Source organism: Prinia subflava (genome assembly GCF_021018805.1).
Source record: "Prinia subflava isolate CZ2003 ecotype Zambia chromosome W unlocalized genomic scaffold, Cam_Psub_1.2 scaffold_36_NEW, whole genome shotgun sequence".
Lineage (NCBI taxonomy): Eukaryota > Metazoa > Chordata > Aves > Passeriformes > Cisticolidae > Prinia > Prinia subflava.
This window is the reverse complement of record NW_026960611.1, coordinates 412,197-435,127: the sequence shown is the minus strand read 5'-3', so window position 1 is coordinate 435,127 and position 22,931 is coordinate 412,197. Positions and strand designations below refer to the sequence as shown.

General features: G+C 43.1%; 1 protein-coding gene across 5 annotated transcripts in view; it reads left to right on the top strand.

The window, feature by feature from the left end:
- Positions 1 to 22,931, top strand: part of LOC134565149 (DDB1- and CUL4-associated factor 12-like) — a 95,455-nt gene that overhangs the window by 43,841 nt on the left and 28,683 nt on the right. For all 5 annotated transcript variants that reach the window (XM_063424595.1, XM_063424596.1, XM_063424597.1 and 2 more), the window contains 3 exons: positions 5,470 to 5,663; positions 5,851 to 5,916; positions 22,565 to 22,727. In XM_063424595.1, coding sequence (XP_063280665.1) covers positions 5,470 to 5,663; positions 5,851 to 5,916; positions 22,565 to 22,727 — 423 coding nt within the window. The remainder of the gene's footprint in view (positions 1 to 5,469; positions 5,664 to 5,850; positions 5,917 to 22,564; positions 22,728 to 22,931) is intronic.

The following is a 22,931-nucleotide window of genomic DNA, read 5'->3' as shown; positions in this document are numbered from 1 at the left end:
TAAATAAAACCTCTAACAACAATGAACATAAAATGCCCAAAATACAACAAACTGTCATAACATTTTTACACAAAAGAAATACTTAAATCTTAGTATGAAAAATTGATCAGATCACTCAGGAACTCATCTTTTCTGGAACTTTTCTTGAAAACAGTTGAGCACCAATTGGAACAATCACAGGATCAACAGCTGATGGAAAAATCATCAATGATGCTTCAGGTATCTCTCTCCAAGACCTTCTGAAAAGCACTTAAAGATTTAACAAACTGAAATGCAGTGCCTCTACTCACACAAGAGGTACCAAAACAAGCCCAAAATCTCATTCCAAGAGAAATACATGACAGTTAAAAAATCAAATGAAACTTCAAAAGGACATGCAAAAACATTGCATAAAACATACAAGACTGATTACAAAAGAGACAAACTATATACTTAAAATGAAACTTAAGAAAAAATTCTGACTTGCACTTAACAATACAACTACATTTTTTAACAGCAGTATTTACGAGATGCTTAACTGGCTAAAAAACAAATAGAAAAATTCAAAATGACAAATGCCTTTTGAAAAACCCTATAAAATGTCAAAGCAAAACACTTAACTTGAAAATCAACTTACAGGTACTATCAATTTTTATATATATTTTCATACTATATAATCATTATATCAATACTTAACACGTCAACAAATTGTATCTCAAGACTCTCATACACTTGTTAATTCAAAATGAAACACAAAAGACTGAAACAATTCACAACCAACAATAAAATCAAGGATCTAACAAATTGTATCTTCTCCTCAGATCTTATTTATCAATGTTCCATCATCATCATTTCAATTGAAACTGTTTCATTTCTAAAGAAAAATAACTAAACTTTGCAAATTAAACAAACATACCTTTTATAAATTGTAAATCACCTTTTAAATCAACTAACACTTAAATTCAGCATAAATAAATCTTGATTAAAAATCTACAACTTGCAGTAACTTTATAAAATCCATATACAGTAAATCAATAAAATATAAATTCATTGCTAATTAAACTTCATTAAACTTAAATATAAACTTAACTTAAACTCATCAGGGCCCAAATTTGAAATAAACTTTAAAATTATATATTTAACAATATGTAACTCAAACTCAAACCAAATCACACAAAAATCAATTTCAACAACATTAAAATGTGGAAACATAACTCAAACTTACACACAATGAATAACTCTGGCTAAAAGCTCATTTCCATTTCATTTTCTATTTTATCTTCTTTATGATAGGATGTCCCTTTCCCACATTGTGTTTCCCACACAATGATGGATTGCTCCACAACAAAGGAACGAATGATTGTATTTTCTTCTTCTGGTCTTTTCTTACAATGTCCACATGCTGTTCTGTTGAAGCACTTGTTGAAGTGCTCTGAGAATTCCTTCATCCCGGCCTTGGAGGATCCTTTCAAACTGCTTTCTTCAGATGTTTACCTGCACTGATGTGCCGTGTTGAGGTGTGTCCGCTGCATGCCTTCACCATCTCTGCCTAATAATCCTGGAAGCTCTTCGGGCATTGGCATAACATAGGGTTGAGCCACAATGACCTGATTGTCTTCAAAGATAATACTGATAGGGTCTGCGCTCCTTAAGGGGACACTCATGCCGCCCACCCCCACAACGTGGGTGCAGGGAGATTGCAGGGGCAGATTAGGCAGCCAATGCAGTTGATTTATAGTAGAAGTGTCCACACCCGTATCGAGAAGTAGTGATCGGATGACGTACTTCGCTGATGCAGGCTGCGGGGGCCCAGGGGCTTCAAATAGAATCAGGTCTGAGTTCTCGGAAGCCAACATGGGGGCTGCCACGTTTGTTTTGATCACATGTGCTGATGAAGTCAGCTCTTTTTCCGGCAGGGAGAAGGCTGACACCGCCCTGCTCTTGGCACCGCCCCGAACTCTGCCTCCTTGCTGCGTCACTTGTGCCCGCCCCGCTCCGCTTTCGGCCCTGCCTGCCTCCTCATCTTTCACCACGCCCCCTGAGCCTGGTGGCCGAGATGTTTCCTGTTCGCCCTCATTCTCCCCGGGCGTTGGTGTCCGTCGGTGTGCTCACAGAGAGCCAACGGGCTCTGTCGCCGCTGGCCCAGACACAGCGACAGAGTGGTATGGGGTCAGTCTGCAAGCTCAAAAGCAGTACTGACTCCCGTGGGTTCTTTGCCTGGCAGAGGCTTATGCGAGCGATGGAGATTCGACGGGCAGTGGAAAGAAAGGAGGAAACAATTTCAGACGAACAGAGGGTTTATTGCAAACACCTCCTCAGCCCGAAACTGCTCGGGGGGAGAGGGGTGCGGGGGGTTTTTGTCCGAAGGATTCGGAGGGGGGACAAAGGGGGTGGCCAGCCACTGCCAGCCAACCGGGGCAGGTTGCCAGGGGATACAGGTGTAATAGAACATCGCTTGGACTAATCAGGGGAAAAATAGGAGGGATTTACAAAGGCGGGAGAAATGACAGGCAGCTAACCGTGTGTCGCATGGCAGGTGCCGGAGTCATGTGAGTTAAACAAAGGAACAATCGAGGGGTGGGGTACAGGGAACCCAACAAGTACAAAAGTATAGAAAGCCTAACCGATTAAATTAACACACTGCCACATTGGTGAAAGCACTTCCTGCGCTCGGTTCACGCGGTTATTTGCTGTATCTACAACTTCATGTAGGGAAGAGCAAAGCGGAGCTGCATTGCCTCTGACGGGATGCGTGGAATTTATACCGAAAAACCTCGCTACTTTAGATGTTTTTTTCAGCTCTTTTGGCTCGGAGAGGGACTCCCCTGAGTTGAAGGGAGGGGCTGCCTTTTCTAAAGCCCAAATGGCGGCTCTGCTTTTCGCAGCAAACGTTTGCAAGGTATTTATCACTTTTTCCCAAATCACGCCTAACTCTGAACAAATTTTCACTTTTTTCCCTTGCGAAATAACAGAGTCCCATAATAATTCACTTATTTCCTTCTATTCTGCTTCACTAAAAAGAAGTGATGGCTGGTTTAACTTTCCTTTTTTCTGAACCCATAGGGTTAACTGTCCTATATCAGTTTCTTTTATCTTTTCACCCCTTTTTGAGGCAATTGTTGTTAAGCGTTGCACTGCTGCGCGAAAATCCTTCTCCATGCTTTTAAAATCCTTTGTCTCCCTCGTGTCAGCTGCTTACCTCTTTCTTCCACTGCGTGTGGCTGTTCCCCTTTGGGTGAAGCACGCGAAACGCTCTCCAACTCCAGCTCTGTAAGCTCAGCGCTGCTTGTGTCCAGTTTGGTCGAATGTTCAGTCCGAATCTTATACACAATACAAACCCAAGCGGCAGAGACTTTTGCCGCGTAGAAGTGAGATCCATATTTAAATGAAAAGTTTAAAAATCAGAATAAAATCAGCATTCAAGTGTAATAAAATCAGAATAAAACCTGCATTGAAGCAACTGCATTTAAGCAAAAATAAAAAGCAGAAAACAAGTCCCTGTTCGGGCACCAGTGAAATCAGGGACTCTGGAATTGGAGACGGAGCAAAAACGCAGGTCCAATCAATATGATTAATAACATACGTTCTCCTCTTTATTCTCGAAATGGCTGGTTTTATACAGTGCAGAATAGTTTACAGTTGCAGGTGCATTTCTATTGGTATTCAGCATGAGCAAATATGTAAACTATTTCAGTTTAAGGCAGCGACCGTGTTTCTATCCTAACTGCCCTAGCTAAAACATGTATACACCTTAATTGAAATTCTAACTGTGCCACAGGTTTATCTACTACTACATGGGCCCAAATCTGAGGCCTTGCAGGCCCAAATCTGAGGCCCAGTTTGGGATAGCTCAACCTTCATTCCATAAGACATCCTGCTCTTGCTACAGGGAAGCACCTTTAGAAGGGATTTGAAACCATTTGGAACTACTTTGCCTATTTAAACTCTTCTTGGTCTTGGTACAGCACTTTGCTTTTTTTATTTTTTTTTTTAATTTGTAGGGCCCTGGTCTAGACTGTGCTTTTTTTTTTCTAGTATTAGAGAGAATACTGCTGTCTTTATAGTAGATGTTGCAATGAGAGGGTGTGTAAACACAGTAAATTCAAGGGAAGGATTCTACATCAGAATAATTTCAAGAGGGGTGTTGGTTGTCAGTTAATAACTTTGAATACAGCTGGAACAGTACTGGTTTCCTGAAATCCTATGAAAGACTGATTAATGAAACTCTGTTTTATCAAGTTATCAGTAAAGTTGTGTGTGTATGTGTATATATAGGCACACATACTATGGGAACTAATACAGAAGGTTGTAATAGAAAAGGTCAATTACTGACTTTTTAGTCAGTGTAGTTGGATAATCAGTGTAACTTCATAAAGTATTACTTAACTTGGGTAAAGGCAGCAATATGCTGTTAAATTAATATATTAGTTTACTGTCTTTCTGTGCTGAGAAGATTTAGTATTTCATACAAGGAGGTGTCAAACTGCAGGTGACAGAAAATCTTAAGTCTCATATAAAAATCAAATGCTTCAGTTGATAATTCAGTAATACTAAAAAAACAAAAGCTAATCCTTGAGTTGATCCTTGCAATTCTCGAACCCAAATATCTGCATTAAAAAACCTCATTAAGTCACATTGTGTAGGGAAGAAATGGAGGTTCATGTCCAATCTATCAGAGCTGACTTAAATGGAAGTGAGTTGCCTAAACACCAGAAGGGATGGGTATAGGACCTTGGATTAAGCCTGTATTGATCTTTGAACCAAAGACATTTAGCTTTCTTCATCCAGTGTTGTTACCCTTACTGATTCGTATTTTGTATAATTATCTTCAAATTAAGTAGAAAAATAAAATGAGGTATTGCTTGTTTGGCTTCAGTTCCTGTGTTACATTCTTTAAACAAGATGTTGAATGAGTTGAATTAACAATAGATTTGAATTAATTTGATGCAAGTTGTGGTTTTAAATATGTTTCTGTGCAGTTCACTAATGTGTGTGTACATATACATAAGCATGCTGTCAGAAATCAAACTATCTGGAATTGGTATTAACCCAACTGAGTTTTCTTGTAGGTTTTTGTATTGATTTAACAGACTGTCAATCTTGGCCTTGCTAAGCCAGGCTCGGGCTGAACACTTAGGCTATTCAATTGCCTCTGAGTTTATTCTACATGTGAATCTCTAATGGTGATTGTACAGAATGGTGGGGTTTTGATGCATCCTAATCAGTTTGAAAACAGATGAGGTGATCTAGCTGCTTGGAAACAATGTAGACAAACCATTTGACAATAAGTTCACAAAGTTATGAACTTAACAGCTCAGTAAAATCATTATTTTGTTAATAATAATTAATATATGGGCACCAACAGTGTGTTCAGTTAGATCAAATTAATCTTAAGTATCCTTTCTTTAAGACCTCATTGTTTATTACAGTTCATTTTTTAAAAAGGGGAATTATGTATATGTGAAATGCTGTTATGGACTACTTATTCAGGTTCCCGGGATGGTTCGATGGGTCTCTGGGAAGTCACAGAGGATGTGTTGTCCAAAAGTGATGCCAGGCATAATCTCTCTCAAGTTCCTGTCTATGCCCACATAACACACAGGACTCTGAAGGATATTCCTAAGGAGAACACCAGTCCTGACAACTGCAAAGTCCGAGCACTGGCTTTCAACAATAAGAACAAGGTCAGTAAGATAAGCAAGACAGTTGAGTAGTCCTAAAACTGTCCATATGTATTTGAAAAAAAAAAAAAAGTCATCTATATCAAATATACTGGAGAAGCAACCTGGAGTGTGAGTTTGTAAGGACATCTGTAATACAGAAACTAACTCTTACTTTTTTTTTTTTTTTTTTTTTTTATATATATAATAGGAGCTGGGAGCTGTGTCCTTGGATGGGTATTTTCATCTTTGGAAAGCAGAACACACACTATCAAAGGTGCTTTTCTGTTGGTGTAAAACTTAAAATATTGCTTTGCATTGAAGGCTGTTGACTATTCTTTATTTCCTATAAATGTTTGAAGAAAGAGTAGCAGTGTTTGTAAAACACTGTCCTGGTTCTGACCAAGACAGGGTTAATTTTTGCAGCAGTCAGGAGGGGCACAGCCTGGACTCTGGGATTATTAAATGCCACCTCACACCAAGTGCAGAGGAGATGAAGGGGGATGGGATTTTTCCAGTTTTGCTGGGGTGTGTGGTTGGGTGGCACCAGGTTCTACATAGTGAGCAATCACGTGTGAATCATTCGCTTGTCTTGTACACACTGCTATCAGCATTGTTCTTGTTTGGTTTTTTTTTTATTTCATTGCTGTTTCTAGTAAATTGTTCTTATCTCAACCTGCGATCTTTACCTTTTGTTGCCTCAAATTCTCCTCCCCATCCCACCACAGGGGGAAGTGAGTGAGCAGTGCATGGTCTGGGGTGATTCAATGGGAACACTAAATTGGGAAATACCATCCCTAAACCACAACAGTCAATTAGGCGCCCAATGTGAGGCATGAAGCACTGAGATAACAACAGATCTGATCAGAATGTGTTGGAAACAAATTTGATCTAAGCATTTGTATTAGGTACGGAGCCACTGGTCACAATGTTGCTTGGTCTGTTCACATGGTTATAGTACCTAACCCTGTATATGTTCCCCTATGTGCTCCTCATGGTGCTCTTTTTCAGAGCAGGGAGAGGGATCAGAATTGCTTTATTGCTGTACTGTGGGATATCAGTTTATGACATGATAACATCAAGGGCAATGAGGATCATCAAGGGCAATAAGGGTCATTTGGGATGTGTCTTGAGTGCTTCTCTCCTGTGTTTGCCTTGGGTGCTAACTCTGGGAATTCATTAATAATTGTATCCAGTCTGTAGGGAGAACAGGGGAGGATGATTTACCTCAGCTTTTCACACCCTTTTCCTCCTTCAGGTTTGTTACAACAGCTTGTGAGAATTTTGAATTTCCTTTGGATGTTAAGGAAGGCATATGTTCTTGTTGCTATGTCTACTCAGTACCACCCACACTATGTTTAGAATTATGAGAGAGACTTCTAGGATGGTCATTTAGAGATCTGCCCCGAGGGTGGATAATCATGAGTGGCATGGAATGTGGGAGAAAATGGGACAGTTATGGAGGACTTTTGTCCTCCAATGGTCTGGAAGTTCACCCCTGAACAGGACCCTGATAAAGTGGCAGAATATCTGAAAGGAAAATGCTGTGGGGATTCCAGAGAGGCAAAAAGTAATGCAGTGTGCTGGGCCCTGGCTACTTTTTACCAGATACCGCTCGTCACTAGACAGCACCCTCAGGGGGAAGAGAAGTAAAGCAGAGCAACTGCCACTGTGGCCACTCAAACTGCAGCTGAACCAGAGGAACAACATGTGCCCGTAGCAGTCATACCTATATAGAAAAAGAAATGCAAGACCAAATCAGTTTGCATAGTGGGGGATGAAGAGGAAGTAGGGCCCTCAGAACAGGAGGAAGAAGCAGGCCCAGAAATAATCACCCAATCATGGGGTCATCACCATAGAATCACAGGTGTTTAGAACTGCACAGGTCTGCATCATTTTCAGGATATTAGAAATCTCTGGAATGGTCCCCAGGAGCCTCTGGCAAGCAGAATTAGCATGGCTCCGTGCTAATTTCTCCAGCAATATCAATCTTAAGGTACTATCTTTGACTCTCATCTCTAAAAATTTCACCAGACGCACTATAAAGTCATGAAAAGCTTCCTCTGGCTTCTGTGCTATGTCTAAGAAGTCTTGCTTTGGGGAGAAGGATAACTTGGTTTTTATCAATGCAGATATCCCTATGTATCTGCACGAATCTAAGACAGTGCGAGAAAGGCCAGCTTGCACATCAGGGCAAGCATATTGACTCCTCCCCATAAGTAGGTCAGCTCCGACCCCAAACAAGGGATTGTCTCGAGGCAGGTGGCTATTTATGACAGCCATTTGTACAGCTAGGGATTTCCAACTTTTCTCAAAGGTAAAAACCTGTTGAGGTTCAAGCATCACTGTTGCAAAACCTCTTATCTCATAAGGAAAGATCAGATTCTCAAATTCTGCACTGATCCATTGAATTGCCTCAGTGAAGCTTGTATTATTTTCTGCCACGTCCCTTGATAAGGGAAGCGGGACTGCCCATGATGGGTCATCATGGCTATGATGTTGTGGAACCAAAACCACAGGTCCCTGAACTGGCTCGGGCAAAGCTGCATCTTCAGGCAGCAGCTCCGTTATCTCAGCAGCCTGGTTCACCTGGGATGCAGGACTAAAAACCTCATCCGATTTCATGACAGGAAAAGCGTGCACATCAGACAACGCTTTTGCCCCGTTATCATCTCCCACAGCCGACCCGGCCCCGTAGGGGGGGCGGGCGGGGGACAGTGACTCGCTCAGACTCCTCTCTGAGCGGGGGGGTGATTGTTGCGCTGGGCAGGGGGGCGTGGCCGATCGGCCACAGCTTTCAGCTCCCGCCCGGCCAGCCGATGGGTCGGTGGGTGGGGCCAGAGCTGGCGGCAGCTCTGCGGCTCCAGCGCTCGGCCCCGTCCCCTCTGAACAGAGGGGGCGCGCGGCGATGCCGCGCGGCGGAGCGGGGGGGTCGCACGGCGCGGGGCGCGGCAGGACAGGCGACCACACGGGCGGCGGGGGGGACCCGGCGCGCGGCCGGGATCGCGAGGGGCGGGGTGCGGCGCCGGCGGAGCGGCGGCCTGGGGCGGCGGGGGCGAACCCCCGTGCTCGGCGTGGGACCCGATGCCGAGCGCTCCGCCCCCTCGGCACCCCAGCTCCCCGCCCGCCCAACCGCGCGGGGAGCAGTCCGAAAAACGCTTCCCAGCCCTTCCAAAAACCCCGCTGGGTGCGCCCAACCCCCAACATGGGGGCCGGGATCTCCTGCATCGGCTCTAACCCTGCATCAGAGCAATCCTCGTCAGAAGCGACGGAGCTCGCAGGGGAGCCAGTCCTGCTTCCTGTCGAAAGCCCAGAATCAACTTCAAAGTCCTCCCCAGCCTCTTTTAAAAGTGGGAAGACTGTTGTCCATGCCCGTAAAAGAGTGCCTGCCTTAGAGTTTCCGTCAAGGACGGCAGAGAAAAGGCTTTTTCCCAGGGTTCTCCATGGGCCAATATAAAGTGCCTTTTCAGCAGTATAAAAAATTCCAAGTTTCTTTCCCCAGCTAAACAATTCTCTCACGTGTTTCCTGGTCAAGTCAGCGTCACAGGACAACAAAAAGGAGTGGAGCAGTTCCATCATCAATCGTTCCTCTGAGAACATCGTGGGTTTCTTCTTTTTTGCAGCTGTAGAAGGCAGATTTTCTTTCATCTTTTTTCTTTCCTCACTAGCTTGCAACTTGACCACGTAGGCGCCAGTTATCACCGTGGAGGCCCAACCAGGAACACAGACTGGGGACACAGATCTGGGTGCAACAACAGCAGCAGGGCAGAAGCCTTGGTTTATTTACAAAAACCTACTTTTATACTTTTACTATGAGGCCTGTGGATTGGAGGAAGGAATTCCCACCTCCACATCACATTGGTGAAGGGGACTGTCACACAGTCTTGTTGTCCCGGCAAGAAATGTAAAAACAATGGCTATGTTTATAGAACATAGCTGATGTTTACATTAAAAGAGCGTGAGAAGGTACGAACTTCTCCTTTAATATGAGCGCTCAGCAAAACCGGGAAAAACTCATGGCAACACTACAGAGATTCAAATAACGAGCGGTCCTCTGTAGATCCAGATAAAGTCTAGGGCACACAACCCATGTGGCAGAAGTTCCTATGGAGCATGCCATTATCATATGCCAACTCATTGGCAGTGATGTCATGGACAGAAGGAGAACAGTGGATAATTTGATTGCCCAACTCTGGGAATATCAGGAAAGTCTCTCTTCCTCCCTGTGGGCCTGCATCTCAGCTGTCCAAGGACTTTCAGCAATTGAAAGAGGAAATGTTAAGTGCCCTGCCAGTACAGGCCAGTCTCTGCTATGAAGAGCAAGCACGTCCCTGCTCAAGAGAGAGAGGGAATATGCCACAACATAGGTAACCTGTAGTTTTACTTGCACGACCACAGAGAGGACATGAGGAGGTGGGATGGAAAACCCACCTCTGCCCTAGGAGCCATGGGTATGTGAGTTGAGAGGAAGAACAACCACCATGGGAAATTCTTCAATGAAAATTCTGTTCCAGTTTCCAGTGGGCAAGTCCTCAGACAGAATGGAAGGTGCTGATGTTACTTCCAAACCTCTTGAAGGGACCTTTGCTTGATTATATTTATAAGAAGTGAGCAACAAGTACCATGACCAGAACTAGAGGGACCCTGCCTCCAGCCTGGTAGAGGAAAGGGATAATCAGATCTACTGGACTATGTGGATCTAATGGCCTGGCACATCAGACCCACAAGAGTACAATGCTTTAATTTACACTGGTGCACAATGTACCCTGATGCCATTGAGATATGTAAGGGCAGAATTCATCTCTATTTCTTGGGTGACACGGGTATCCCAGCACGTGACTTTACTGGAAGCTGAACTGAGACTGGCTGTTAAAAACACCCTATTGTGACAGGCCCAGAGGCCCCATGTATCCTTGGCATAGATTACCTCAGGAGAGGGTATTTCAAGGACTCAGAAGGATATTGCTGGGTTTTTGGGAGAGCTGCTGTGAATAGAGGAAATCAGGCAGCTGAATACCTTGCCTGGTCTCGCACAGGATCCTTCTGCTGTGGGACTGCTGAGGGTCAAAGAACAACAGGTACTGATTGCTATCAAAACAGTGCGCTGTCAACAATACTGCACCAACCAGGATTCTGTGACCCCCATCCACAACATGATTGGGGAACTGGAGAGCCAGGGAGTGGTCAGCAAGACCCACTCATCCTCTAATAGCCCCATGTGTCCAGTGTGTAAGTCCAAGGCAGAATGGAGACTGACAGTGGATAATCGTGGCCTGAACGATGTCACACCATCACTGCGTGCTGCTGTGCCAGGCATGCTGGAACTTCAGTACAAACTGGAATCCAAGGTGATAGCATAGGATTAAAATGTTTTAAAATCATGGGAATTGTATACAATAGGTTCAGGGGGGATGGAAAGAAAGGTAGGCCCTGGGAAAGGGAGCCAGGGTTGGGTAGGCTTAGGAACGGACTGTCTTTACTAGATCATGTGAAACTGCACCTGCATAATCAGTAAATGATAAATGATATGATTGTTAGATGTGATGATTATTTGGTAATTGAATATGATTATTGTATAATCACAATAAGAATCATGAGAAACTATGTTTGGGGGACTTGGAAATTCATGCTTGGGTAAGATAAATGTATACAATAGAACAATGCAAGTTTAATAATTAATATGTAGTTATATAACAAAAAGGGTATAAAAACATGTCCATCTCAAATCCATGTCAGAGTCAGATTTGGGTCTGTACCCCTGATTCCCAGAGCTCTTCAATAAAAGCACTTGCATATAATCATCCTCTGTGATTATGTGTTTCTACGCTAACATTTTGGCGATGCCAAATGGGACCTTGTGAGCGCTGCTGAGGACCCCGCGACCCGATCACCCTCCAGCAGGCACTGAGGGATCCTTGGGGAGCCCATCGGCGCCACGACCCCCTGCCGCTCACAAGGTCCCCTGGAGAGGTAAGGTGCTTTTACCGTTGTCTGGTTGCCTGCCAATAAGACGCAGCGAACTCTATGCTTGGTTGGGCTAAGGAATTCCTAGTGGTATTGCCTAGGCGCTGTCCATTAGACATCTCGAAAGAGGTGCAGGTTCAGCATCTGTGGTTTAATGTACCTGTTAACATGGAGAAACTTAAAGGGATTTTGGGCAGCAATGCTGCCATACCGCATGCTTCTCCTTTGGGGTGCTTATTGGCACATTGGAAACAGGGTAATTTTGGGCAAGAGTTGCGTAAGGTGAAGTTGACTGATTATTGTAACACTTGGTGGCCAAAATATGCCTTGGCCAATGGGAAACGGTGGCCAGAGAATGAGTTTTTGCAATCTGACATGATTTCACAACTGTTGCTGTTTTGTAAGCAGGAGGGTAAATGGAATGAAGTACCTTATGTTGATTTGTTTTTCTGTTTACGGGAAAAAACAGAGTGGTTGACTGAGTGTGGGTTAATGATTATTGAAGTACCTGAAAACAATAAATGCATGGCTTGTGTCCAAGGGAAGTATTGTTTAGAACACCTGGTGCTGAATGAAAGTTTATATCATAAAGATGATATGGCACCGCTGGCATCCCCCACGGCATCTCCCATGACATCAGGGGAATCTGACTTTAGTCCACTAGACCCTATCCTACCTGATCCACTCACCCCTCCTGCTGATACCCCTCCTGCTCAAAGGTACCCTCCTCCCCATCTATTCCTGCCTAAAGGTACCCTCCTCCCCCACCTACACCTGCCCAAGAATACCCCCCTCTCCCATCTATGCCTCCTTCTCCTGCTTCTGTCTCCCTGTACCCTCCTGTGCCATCTTTGCACATCCTTTCTTCCCCAAGAAATAATCAGGATTGAATTGTGCTACAGGGACATGGGGAGGGTGCAGAAGGAGCAGATAGTAGTGGGAGTGATAGAGATAAATCAGAAACCCCAGTGGGACATAGGACACGATCAAAATTGGCCCCAGCTTGGCCCAAGACAGGAAAGGGTTTAGCAAGATCAGGTAAACGAAAGAGAACTGTAATTGGTCCTTTAAGGCAGGGGGTGGGGGTTGATGGGTCACTTTTTGTAAAAGTGCCATTTTCCCCAAGCCATATAGTAATTTGGAAACAGTCAGCTGGGACCTATAGAGAAAACCCCGATAAAGTGGCCAGAGTGGTGAAAATTATTATGAAAACCCAAAATCTAGACTGGGGTGACACTGAAGTGATATTAGATACTCTAATGGATTCTACTGAAAAAGAAATGGTATTTAAAGCAGCCAGAGACAGAGCAAGGGAAGACATTAAGAACGGACTTGTGACAGGGACCCTGGATTTTAATTTTCCATCGGAAGACCCCCAGTGGGACCGCAATGACCCGTCTGGGGTGGATATGATGAGGTTAAAGAAATATCAAGAGTGGATCCAAATAGAGGTTCAAAACCGCTATACCTAAATCTATGAATTGGTCCAAACTATATGAGATCAGGCAGGAGAAGAAAGAGTCTCTGACTGCCTTTTTAGAGAGACTTAAAGAGGCAGCCAGGAATTATACTGACCTCCAAATAAATACAGAGCAAGCAAAAGTCCAGCTCACCCTCATCTTTCTAGCCAATCACAAGATGACATTAGGAAAAAGTTGCAGAAACTTTAGGGGGGACAGTAAAGAAATCTGGACAGATTGCTTGGAGTAGCTTAGAAAGTTTATACCAACAGGGAGAAAGAGGCAAATAAAAAACAAGGACAAAATCTCTTGGCAGTACTACAAGGAAATTCAAGGGGAGGCGGTAGAGGCAGCCAAGGCAGCGGCCGAGGCAGAATTGCGGGGAGGGGTGGTTTTGGCAGGGGTCTCGGAGGACCAGTCATGCAAGGATTAGGCATAGATCAATGTGCCTATTGTAGGCACCGGAAGAGGGAGTGCCCAAACCGTTTTTTCCAGGGCAATCAACTCCAGCAAGGAGATGGAGACCGTGAAGTTTCCCAGGTGATGGTGTTATAGGCTGGATCCACGCCCAAGGAGCCTGGCAAAGAGCCCGTGGTAACGTTGCGGCTAGGAGATAAGGAAGTAAAGTTTTTAATTGACACAGGAGCCACCCACTCAGTCTTAAATGATTTAGAAGGGTGAATCGGGAACAAATCAATCAGAATCATTGAAGCAACAGGGAAAGAGGAGAATAGGCCATTCCTGTGGCCCCTGGATCTGTGTTTTGGGAATAAAGTATTAACTCATTAGTTCTTGTACTTGCCTGAATGCCTGATTCTGTTATTAGGTAGAGATTTGTTGGCAAAGCTTGATGCAGTAATTACCTTTGAAAACAGGGAGCTATTAATGAAAGTTCCCTAGTCAAAGACAGGAAAAATCTTAATGATAAAAGAGAAACTGGTTTCTGCAATCCCTAGGGAAAGAGAAGATGCAGTAATTCCCTCCGTATGGGAGACAGATATACCTGGAAAATCTAAATTGGCAAAACACTACATGTGGAATTAAAAGAGGGGAGCAAAAGCCATACAGGTCAAACAGTATCCTATAAAGACAGAAGCACAGCAAGTGATAGCAAAGACTATTGACAAATTTTTTAAATATCAAATTTTAGAAGAATGCCAGTCAGAATCTAATACTCCAGTATTTCCAGTAAAGAAACCCAATGGAGATTATAGGCTAGTACAACACCTAAGAGCCATAAATGAAATAACTAAAGACATTTATCCAGTGGTTGCCAATCCCTACACATTGTTGACATCTGTAAAAGAGATATATAAATGGTTTACTGTAATTGATCTAAAAGATGCCTTTTTCTGCATACCTCTTGACAAAGAAAGTAGGAAACAGTTTGCCTTTGAGTGGGAAAATCCAGGAAATGCAAGAAAGACCCAGATCACCTGGACAAGGCTTCCTCAGGGTTACAAGAATTCACTGACCCTATGCAGTAACCAACTGGCAAAGGAGCTGGAGATCTGGACCAAAGAGGGGCAAGCACCATAAAACCAATACCTTTTGTTGCATTATGTTAATGATATACTAATAGCTACAGAAGAAAAGGCAACCTGCATAAAGGTAACAATTGAGATTTTAAATTCACTGGGAATGGGAGGATACAAAGTGTCTACAGAAAAAGCACAAATTGCTCAACAGACTGATTTACCTGGGATGTGAAATCTCACAAGGGCAGAGAAAACTGAGTACTAATCATATCCAAGCTATTTGTGCTATTCCAGAGCCCCAGAATCTTCACGAGGTGCGAGTCTTCCTTGGGATGGCAGGATGGTGTTGTCTATGGATCATGGACTATGGACTAATTACGGAACCCCTGTATGAAGCTCAGAAGATGCAGCCGTTCACCTGGGGCAAACCACAGCAAGAGGCCTTCCTGAAATTAAAAGAAGCACTGACAACTGCTCCAGCATTAGGGTTACCTGATTTGTCTAAAGACTTTCAGCTGTTCGTACAGGAAAGGCAGCGACTGGCACTGGGAGTCCTGACCCAACGTTTGGGGAGCTGGAAAAGGCCAGTGTGCTATTTTTCCAAACAACTCTACAACGTAAGTGCCGGATGGCCTTCATGCCTGCATCCAGTTGCAGCTACTGTAATGTTGATACAAGAAGCCAGGAAGCTCACAATGGGAAGACACATAGATGTCTATGTGCCACACATGGTAACCACTGTTTTGGAGCAAAAGGGGAGTCATTTGCTATCCCCAGGCTGGATGATAAAATTCCAGGCAATTCTGACCGAGCAGGATGATGTCACATTAAAGACAACTAACCTTTTGAATCCAGCCTTATTCCTAGGTACCACAACTGAAGAAGGTCCACTAGAGCATGACCGCGTAGAAGTAATAGAGTACACCTATTCAGCTGGAGAAGACCTGAAAGATGTCCCGTTAGAGCAACCAGAGTGGGAATTATTCACAGATGGGAGTAGCTTCTTGGAGAACGGAACCAGATACGCTGGATGTGCGGTAACAACAATCAGTACAGTGGTAGAAGCAAAGGCACTTTCACCAAATACCTCTGCCCAGAGAGCAGAACTGGTTGCCTTAACCAGAGCCCTAGAACTGAGTTAAGGGAGAAAGGTTAACATATGGGCTGATTCAGAATATGCTTTTGGAGTGGTGCATGTGCATGGGGCACTGTGGAAAGACAGGGGGGTGCTGTCTTCTCAGGGTATGCACATCAAACATCAAGATGCAATTGTACAGTTGATAAAAGCAGTACAAAAACCTGAACAGGTGGCAATCATACACTGTAAAGCACACCAATCAGGAAGCTCCAAAATTTGTGAGGGAAATCGAAAGGCAGACTGGACAGCCCGAGAGATTGCTCGAAAGGTGCAAACAACAATGGCATTGACACCTTGATAACTTAATGTATCTCAATACAATTTGCCTCCAAAACCAAAATATTCAGTAGAAGATGAGAGATTGGGACTTTCGCTCAATGCACAAAAGAATTCAGAGGGGTGGTATGTACCTGCACAAGGGCAAATAGTGGTACCCCCCTTGATGATGAGAGAGGTTCTACAAATTAAACATAATGAATGTCATTGAGGTGCAGAAGCACTGGTGAAATTGCTAAAACAAAATTTAATCTCAGTACAGATGTTAACAATGGAAAAATCAGTAATGTCAAAATGTGAGAATTACCTGCAAAACAATCCGGTGGCTAATAGACAGGCACAGCTAGGAAGAATTTGGATAGGGATAGAAGCAGGAGATTATTGGCAGGTAGATTTGTGGAGTTACCAAGAACTCGAGGATACAAAGATCTGTTAGTAGGGGTTGACACATTTTCTGGATGGCCAGAAGCCCTTCCCTGTCGCATGAACCAAGCAAAACAAACAGTTAAGTGGTTACTACAAGAAATCATTCCCAGATTCGGGGTGCCTCTAGGGATATCATCAGATAGGGGCCCACATTTTATAGCCACAATGGTGAAAGAAGTAAGCAGATTGCTGGGAATAACTTGGGACTTACATACACCATGGAGACCCCAGTCAAGTAGACAGGTAGAGCGAATGAATCAAACATTAACGAGACAACTCAGTAAAATCTGCCAAGAAGCCAAATTGCAATGGCCACAGGCTTTACCAATAGCACTACTGAGAATTAGGATAAAACCTAAGAGTGGAATGTCAATTAGTCTCTACAAGATATATGGGAAGCCATATGAATCTCTTGAACCTAATCCAAATATACATGTCACGGGGAAGCAGGAAGTGTATAATTATGTTCTGTCTCTTGGGAAAACATTAGCTAGTCTTTGGAGTGCCCTCGTGTGGAATAGGCCATTGACTCTCGAGAACCCAGGTCATGACATTTTCCCAGGAGATGAAGTGTATATTAAAACTTGGAATGAAGAACCACTAAAAGAGAGGTGGAGAGGACCCTATAAGGTACTGTTGACCACTTTTACAGCTCTGAAAGTGTCTGGAGTGGATCTCTGGATTCACTATACTAGAGTGAAAAAAAATCCCTTCTCGACTGTGGACCACACAAGCTGTGGGACCAACAAAGCTACAGATAAGACACGTTTAAATGTTTCAAATGACACCAGCAATTGTGCCAATGCTCATTTTAGGGTTATTAATGTTACCAGTTAGAATTTGTGTTGCTTTGGGATATGGAATGCAAAAAGATCGACTAACCACTCTTCATTCTAAAATAAAGAGAAAGGAACAGGCAGAAACACAAGTGATAAAAGTTTCCAATGCAATTTAGGCCGAGAATGTAATGATTGGATTGATCAAAGATTTTGCCAAAATGCAAAACACCAGTAGAATAACTGTCTGTCTGCCAATACCGAAGACGGCAGGAGACCCAATAAGCTGGGGAATCATAACATCAAAATTACCTGAAATACAAAAGAATAAAACAATTGCATGTAGACAAGTATCAGAGTCAAGGCAAGTAGTCAAAGAGACCTGGAAAGTAATAGGGGGATGGATGAGGCCCCTGACGAAACGGGACTGTATTTTAAGTCATGGAAAGGTAGGACAAATAATAGAGTGGTGGACTGAGGATCAAGACCTTGCAAACTGGGAATGCTTCTTGCCACACTATAAGAAGATTAAAGAGAATATCACAGAGACCACTCTTGTGTGGAAGTGTGAGGAAAAAAGATTGGAAAGGTCAGATGGAACCCTGGGACAGTGCGTGGTCCATGAGTATACTTCAAAAATTCCAATACGTGGCAAACACCCCTTGGTGCATTAAATGGGAAGGCCCTGAGAATGAAACAGATCCAGCAGTAATGGGCACTGACACTAGTAGTAGAGTGAAGGCAGATAAAGTAAGTTGATGGGCATGCAATAAAACTTATGATTGCACTTCTGATTACATAGAAATAAAGCAAATTCCACCACTGGCAGTAGCCTTGTAAATTGGTTGTGCCTGTAGAGGGATTAGACACAAACAAGGTAAAGTGAATTATAAGATAATAGTGGGATGTAGTAGAAGTAGAATCCAAAGTCCAGGACAGTTTATATGGGCAACGAGTGATGGCACCTGGACAACACATTTACCTGTAGATGGGAAAGTAAGTGAAATTACTTTAGGTCTCCCCACTTCATGCCCAATTTGGAAAAGGTCCCTGTTTAATGGAAAACACAAACTTCTGCAGATAAGAACAAGACGAGAAGTTCAAGATAATGAAAATAAAGATGAAACTTGACAGGAATCCTCTAGTGGAGTGAAATTTGGGTGGGCCCTAGAGTCTTTGTTGGGTCCTATACCAAACTACCGAGACAGAGATATGTTGTATAAGCTTACAGGTCAAGTAGATAGACTAGCAAGAGTCAGCCGGGAAGGATTTAAAGAACTAAATGTGCATATACAAGCTACCACAAAAATGACTTTACAAAATCAATTGGCCTTAGATTTGTTGCTCCTGAAAGAGCATGGAGTCTGTGGATTTTTAAAAGGACAAATTGATCATTGCTGCGTCCACATCCCAAATGTCACTGCAAATGTAGAATATGACATCAATCAGTTAAAACAAATAGAGCGTGAGGCACAAGAAGAACAAAAGGACTTGACTACGAGTTGGTTAGACAAAATCTTCAAAGGATTAGGATGGAATGTGAGCTCATGGATTAAATCGATCATTGAAAATGTTATAGTCTTACTAATCATGTTCTTAGTACTTTGGTTAGTCTACAGCATCCTAAAAAGAGAAATACAGAAGAAGACGTCCTGGAATCGAAAGATAATGAAGGCACTGACACGGGACAGGAATCCACATCCATCATCTGCAGATTCCCCGGTTCGTGACAATATCCATGACAACGCTTACAACAACCACGAATTTGAAGACGAACATCAAGTATAGACTCAGAAGCCAAAAAGACTGTATCAAATGAAAGCATTTACACTTATAGCAAAATGAAAATACTTTCAAAGGGGGGAATGATAGCATAAGGTTAAAATGTTTTAAAATCATGGGAATTGTATACAATAGATTCAGGGGGGATGGAAAGAAAGGTAGGCCCTGGGAAAGGGAGCCAGGGTTGGGTAGGCTTAGGAACGGACTGTCTTTACTAGATCATGTGAAACTGCACCTGCATAATCAGTAAATGATAAATGATATGATTGTTAGATGTGATGATTATTTGGTAATTGAATATGATTATTGTATAATCGCAATAAGAATCATGAGAAGCTATGTTTGGGAGGCTTGGAACTTCATGCTTGGGTAAGATCAATGTATACAATAGAACAATGCAAGTTTAATAATTAATATGTAGTTATATAACAAAAAGGGTATAAAAACATGTCCATCTCGAATCCATGTCGGAGTCAGATTTGGGTCTGTACCCCTGATTCCCAGAGCTCTTCAATAAAAGCACCTGCATATAGTCATCCTCTGTGATTATGCGTTTCTACGCTAACAAAGGCAGCAAAGTAGTGCCGCCATCGATATTGCCAATGTGTTTTTCTGCATTCCTTTAGCAGCAGAGTGCAGGCCCTAATTTGCTTTGACCTGGAGGGTTGTTCAGTACACCTGGAACCGCCTGCCCCAGGGGTGGAAGCACAGCCCCACAATTTGCCATGGACTGATCCAGACTGCACTGGAAAAGGGTGAGACTCCAGAACACTTGCAATACATTGATGACATCATCCTATGGGGCAACACAGCAGAGGAAGTTTTTGAGAAATGGGAGAAGATAATCTGGATCCTCCTGAAAGCATGTTTTGCCATAAAGCTAAGTAAGGTTGAGGGACTTGCTCAGGAAATTCAGCTTTTAGGAGTAAAATGGCAATATGGATATTATCAGATTCCAATAGATATGATAAGCAAAATAGCCGCTATGTCCCCACCAACCAGTAAAAAGGAATCACAGGCTTTCCTAGGCACTGTGGGTTTTTGGAGAATGCATATTCAAGATTACAGTCAGATTGATTGTAAACCCTCTCTATTACATGACCTGGAAGAAGTATGATTTCATGTGGGGTCCTGAACAAGAACAAGCTTTTGAACAAATTGAACCAGGAGAGTATTCATGCAGTAGCCCTTGGGCCAGTCAGGACAGGATGTAAAAAATGTGCTCTACACCACAACCAGGGAGAATCACCCTTCCTGGAGCCTCTTGCAAAAAGTACCCAGGGAGACTTGAGGATGATCCCTGGGATTCTGGAGTCAGGGATACAAAGGATCTAAGGCCTGTTACACCCCAACTGAAAAAGAGATACTGGCAGCTTATGAAGGGGTTCGAGCTGCTTCAGAAATGACTGGCACTGAAGCAAAGCTCCTCTTGGCACCCCAACTGCCAGTGCTGGGCTGGATGTTCAAAGGAAAAGTCCCTTCCACACATCATGCCACTGATGCCATGTGGAGCAAGTGGATTGCTCTGATCACACAATGAGCTCGAATAGGAAAGCGTAATCACCCAGGGATCTTGGAAGTCATCACAAACTCTCCTGAAGGCAAAGATTTCAGACTAATTTCAGAGGAGAAGGTGACATGCTGAGGAGGCCCCACCATATAATCAGATATGAGAAAATGAAAAGCAATACACTCTCTTTACTGATGGTTTCTGCTGTATTGTAGAGATACATCAAACATGAAAAGCAGCCATATGGAGTCCTATACGGTGAGTTGCAGAAGCTACCAAGGGACAAGTTGGATCAAGTCAGGTTGCAGAGCTGAAGGTCGTCCAGCTGGCTTTAGGTATCACTGAATGAGAGAAGTGGCCTGCGCTCTGCCTCTACACTGACTTGTGGATGGTAGCAAATGCTCTATGGGGGTGGCTAGACCAATGGAAAAAGACCAATTGGCAACGTAGAGGGGAAACTCATCTGGTCTGCTGAATTGTAGCAAGACATCGCTGCTCAGGTAGAAGTTGGCTTTTCAAACATTGGTATACACATTTATTGAAGTCCACCTGGTTAGTTAACTCCAGAGGCTCTACCAGTCAAGCTGGCTCTGCCCTTACAAAACCTTCACATACCATAGAAGGGGATAAAGTCCCTATGGTGCATATCAGAAATGTGTTGGGGAAGACAGTTTGGATCAGTCCTGCCTCAAGGAAAGGCAAATCCATCTGTGGGATTGTTTTTGCTCAAGGACTTGGGTGCATTTGGTGCATAATGCAAAGAGATGGGGGAATGCGATGTGTACCTCAAGGGGATTTGATTTTGGGGTGAGAACAGTCTGTAAAGTTGAATTGTTTAATATTGGTTGCTGAATGCCACTGCCACTGTGCGCCATAACTACCGTGGACAATGAGGATTGATTGCTCCAGATACACCAGTTGAACTGATGCAGCAACCAGCCAACAGCATGCCAGCTCTCCTGCCTTGGAAGACATTTTGAATGGACAGCCATTGACAAAGGGAATGGTACCCATGCCTATGTGTGTGTGTGTATGTTTTTTTTGGTTTTTTTTGAAGGTGTAGGATCAGGGTGTGATTTAGATGGTATAGAATAAGGTTTGGATAATGTCCTGGTTCCATCCAGGACAGGATTAATTTTTGCAGCAGCTGGGAGGGGCACAGCCCAGACCCTGGGATTATTCAATACCACCTCATGCCATGGGCAGAGGAGACGGGATGTGGCATTTTTTTGTTTTTTCTGGGGTGTACAGTCGGGTGGTGCTGGATTCCGTGTAGTGAGCAATCGTGTGTGAATTGTTCACCTGTCTTTTACACTCTGCTTTTAGTATTGTTCTTGTTACTGTTCATTTTCTTATTTCGTTGTTTCTAGTAAATTGTTCTTATCGCAACCCATGACCTTTACCTTTTTTTGCCTCAAATACTCCTCTCCAGTCCGCTGTAGGGGGAGGTGGGGGTGGAGTGAGCAAGCGGTGCATGGTCTGAGGTGATTCAGTGGAAACACTAAATTGGGGAATACCTTTCCTAAACTATAACAAACACATGAGTCTTTGAGTAAAATGCAATGTCCTAAAAATTAGAACTTGGGGAAAGAAACTTCCCACTCACCTTATTTTTAAGGGTGAGAGGTGCTCTTAACTTTCTGCCAGTTCTGGGTGAGCTGAATTGTTCTGTAGAGAGTATAATTGATTCTTAATTAGTATTAGATACTTAAATCACTTATTTAAGTGTAGTTGTAGATCAAACCCACAAATATCTATACTACTGTATGAAGTAAGCTTTTTCAGCTGAGATGATGTCTGTGTACACCTGCTGAAGAAATAGCAGCTTAGAAAGATGTAAAACAATATACCAAAAAGTCCATTGTTCTTTGCAGAATAAATGATTTAGCCTTTATCATCTGTTTTGTTCAGATAAGGCATCTAATCTTCAGGGGCTGTTTTTTCTCTGGGTCAGGTTGCTTTTCTTTTAAACTTCTATTGTTGTGATTAACTTATTTTTTCGCTGCATTTTGGGTTTTTTCACTGCAACTTCCTTGAACATAGTTTACAGAATTGTTCCATTAGTGTTTTGCCCTCTTCTCATAATGTGTTGATTTGTCTTTCCTTTGTTTCTAGTTACTTTCCACAAAGTTGCCATACTGCAGAGAGAATGTGTGTTTGTCTTATGGTCAGGAGTGGTCAGTGTATGCAGTAGGATCACAGGCACATGTCTCCTTTCTGGATCCAAGGCAGCCTTCTCACAATGTTACATCCGTCTGTTCCAAAGAACGAGGCAGCGGTAAGAAACTTGTCAAAGGGTGCTTTAAATGGTTTGCTTGCAGAAGTAGCTTTTAAGACTCCAGTAAGATAAGCTTCCAATAAATATGAAGGTTTTTTCATGTGATAGACTAAATTATTAATAGCATATATAGGTTTTGCTTTTATGACATTATTCCTTGAGCAATCAACAAACAAAATGTAAAAGCAACTCTGAAATCTAATG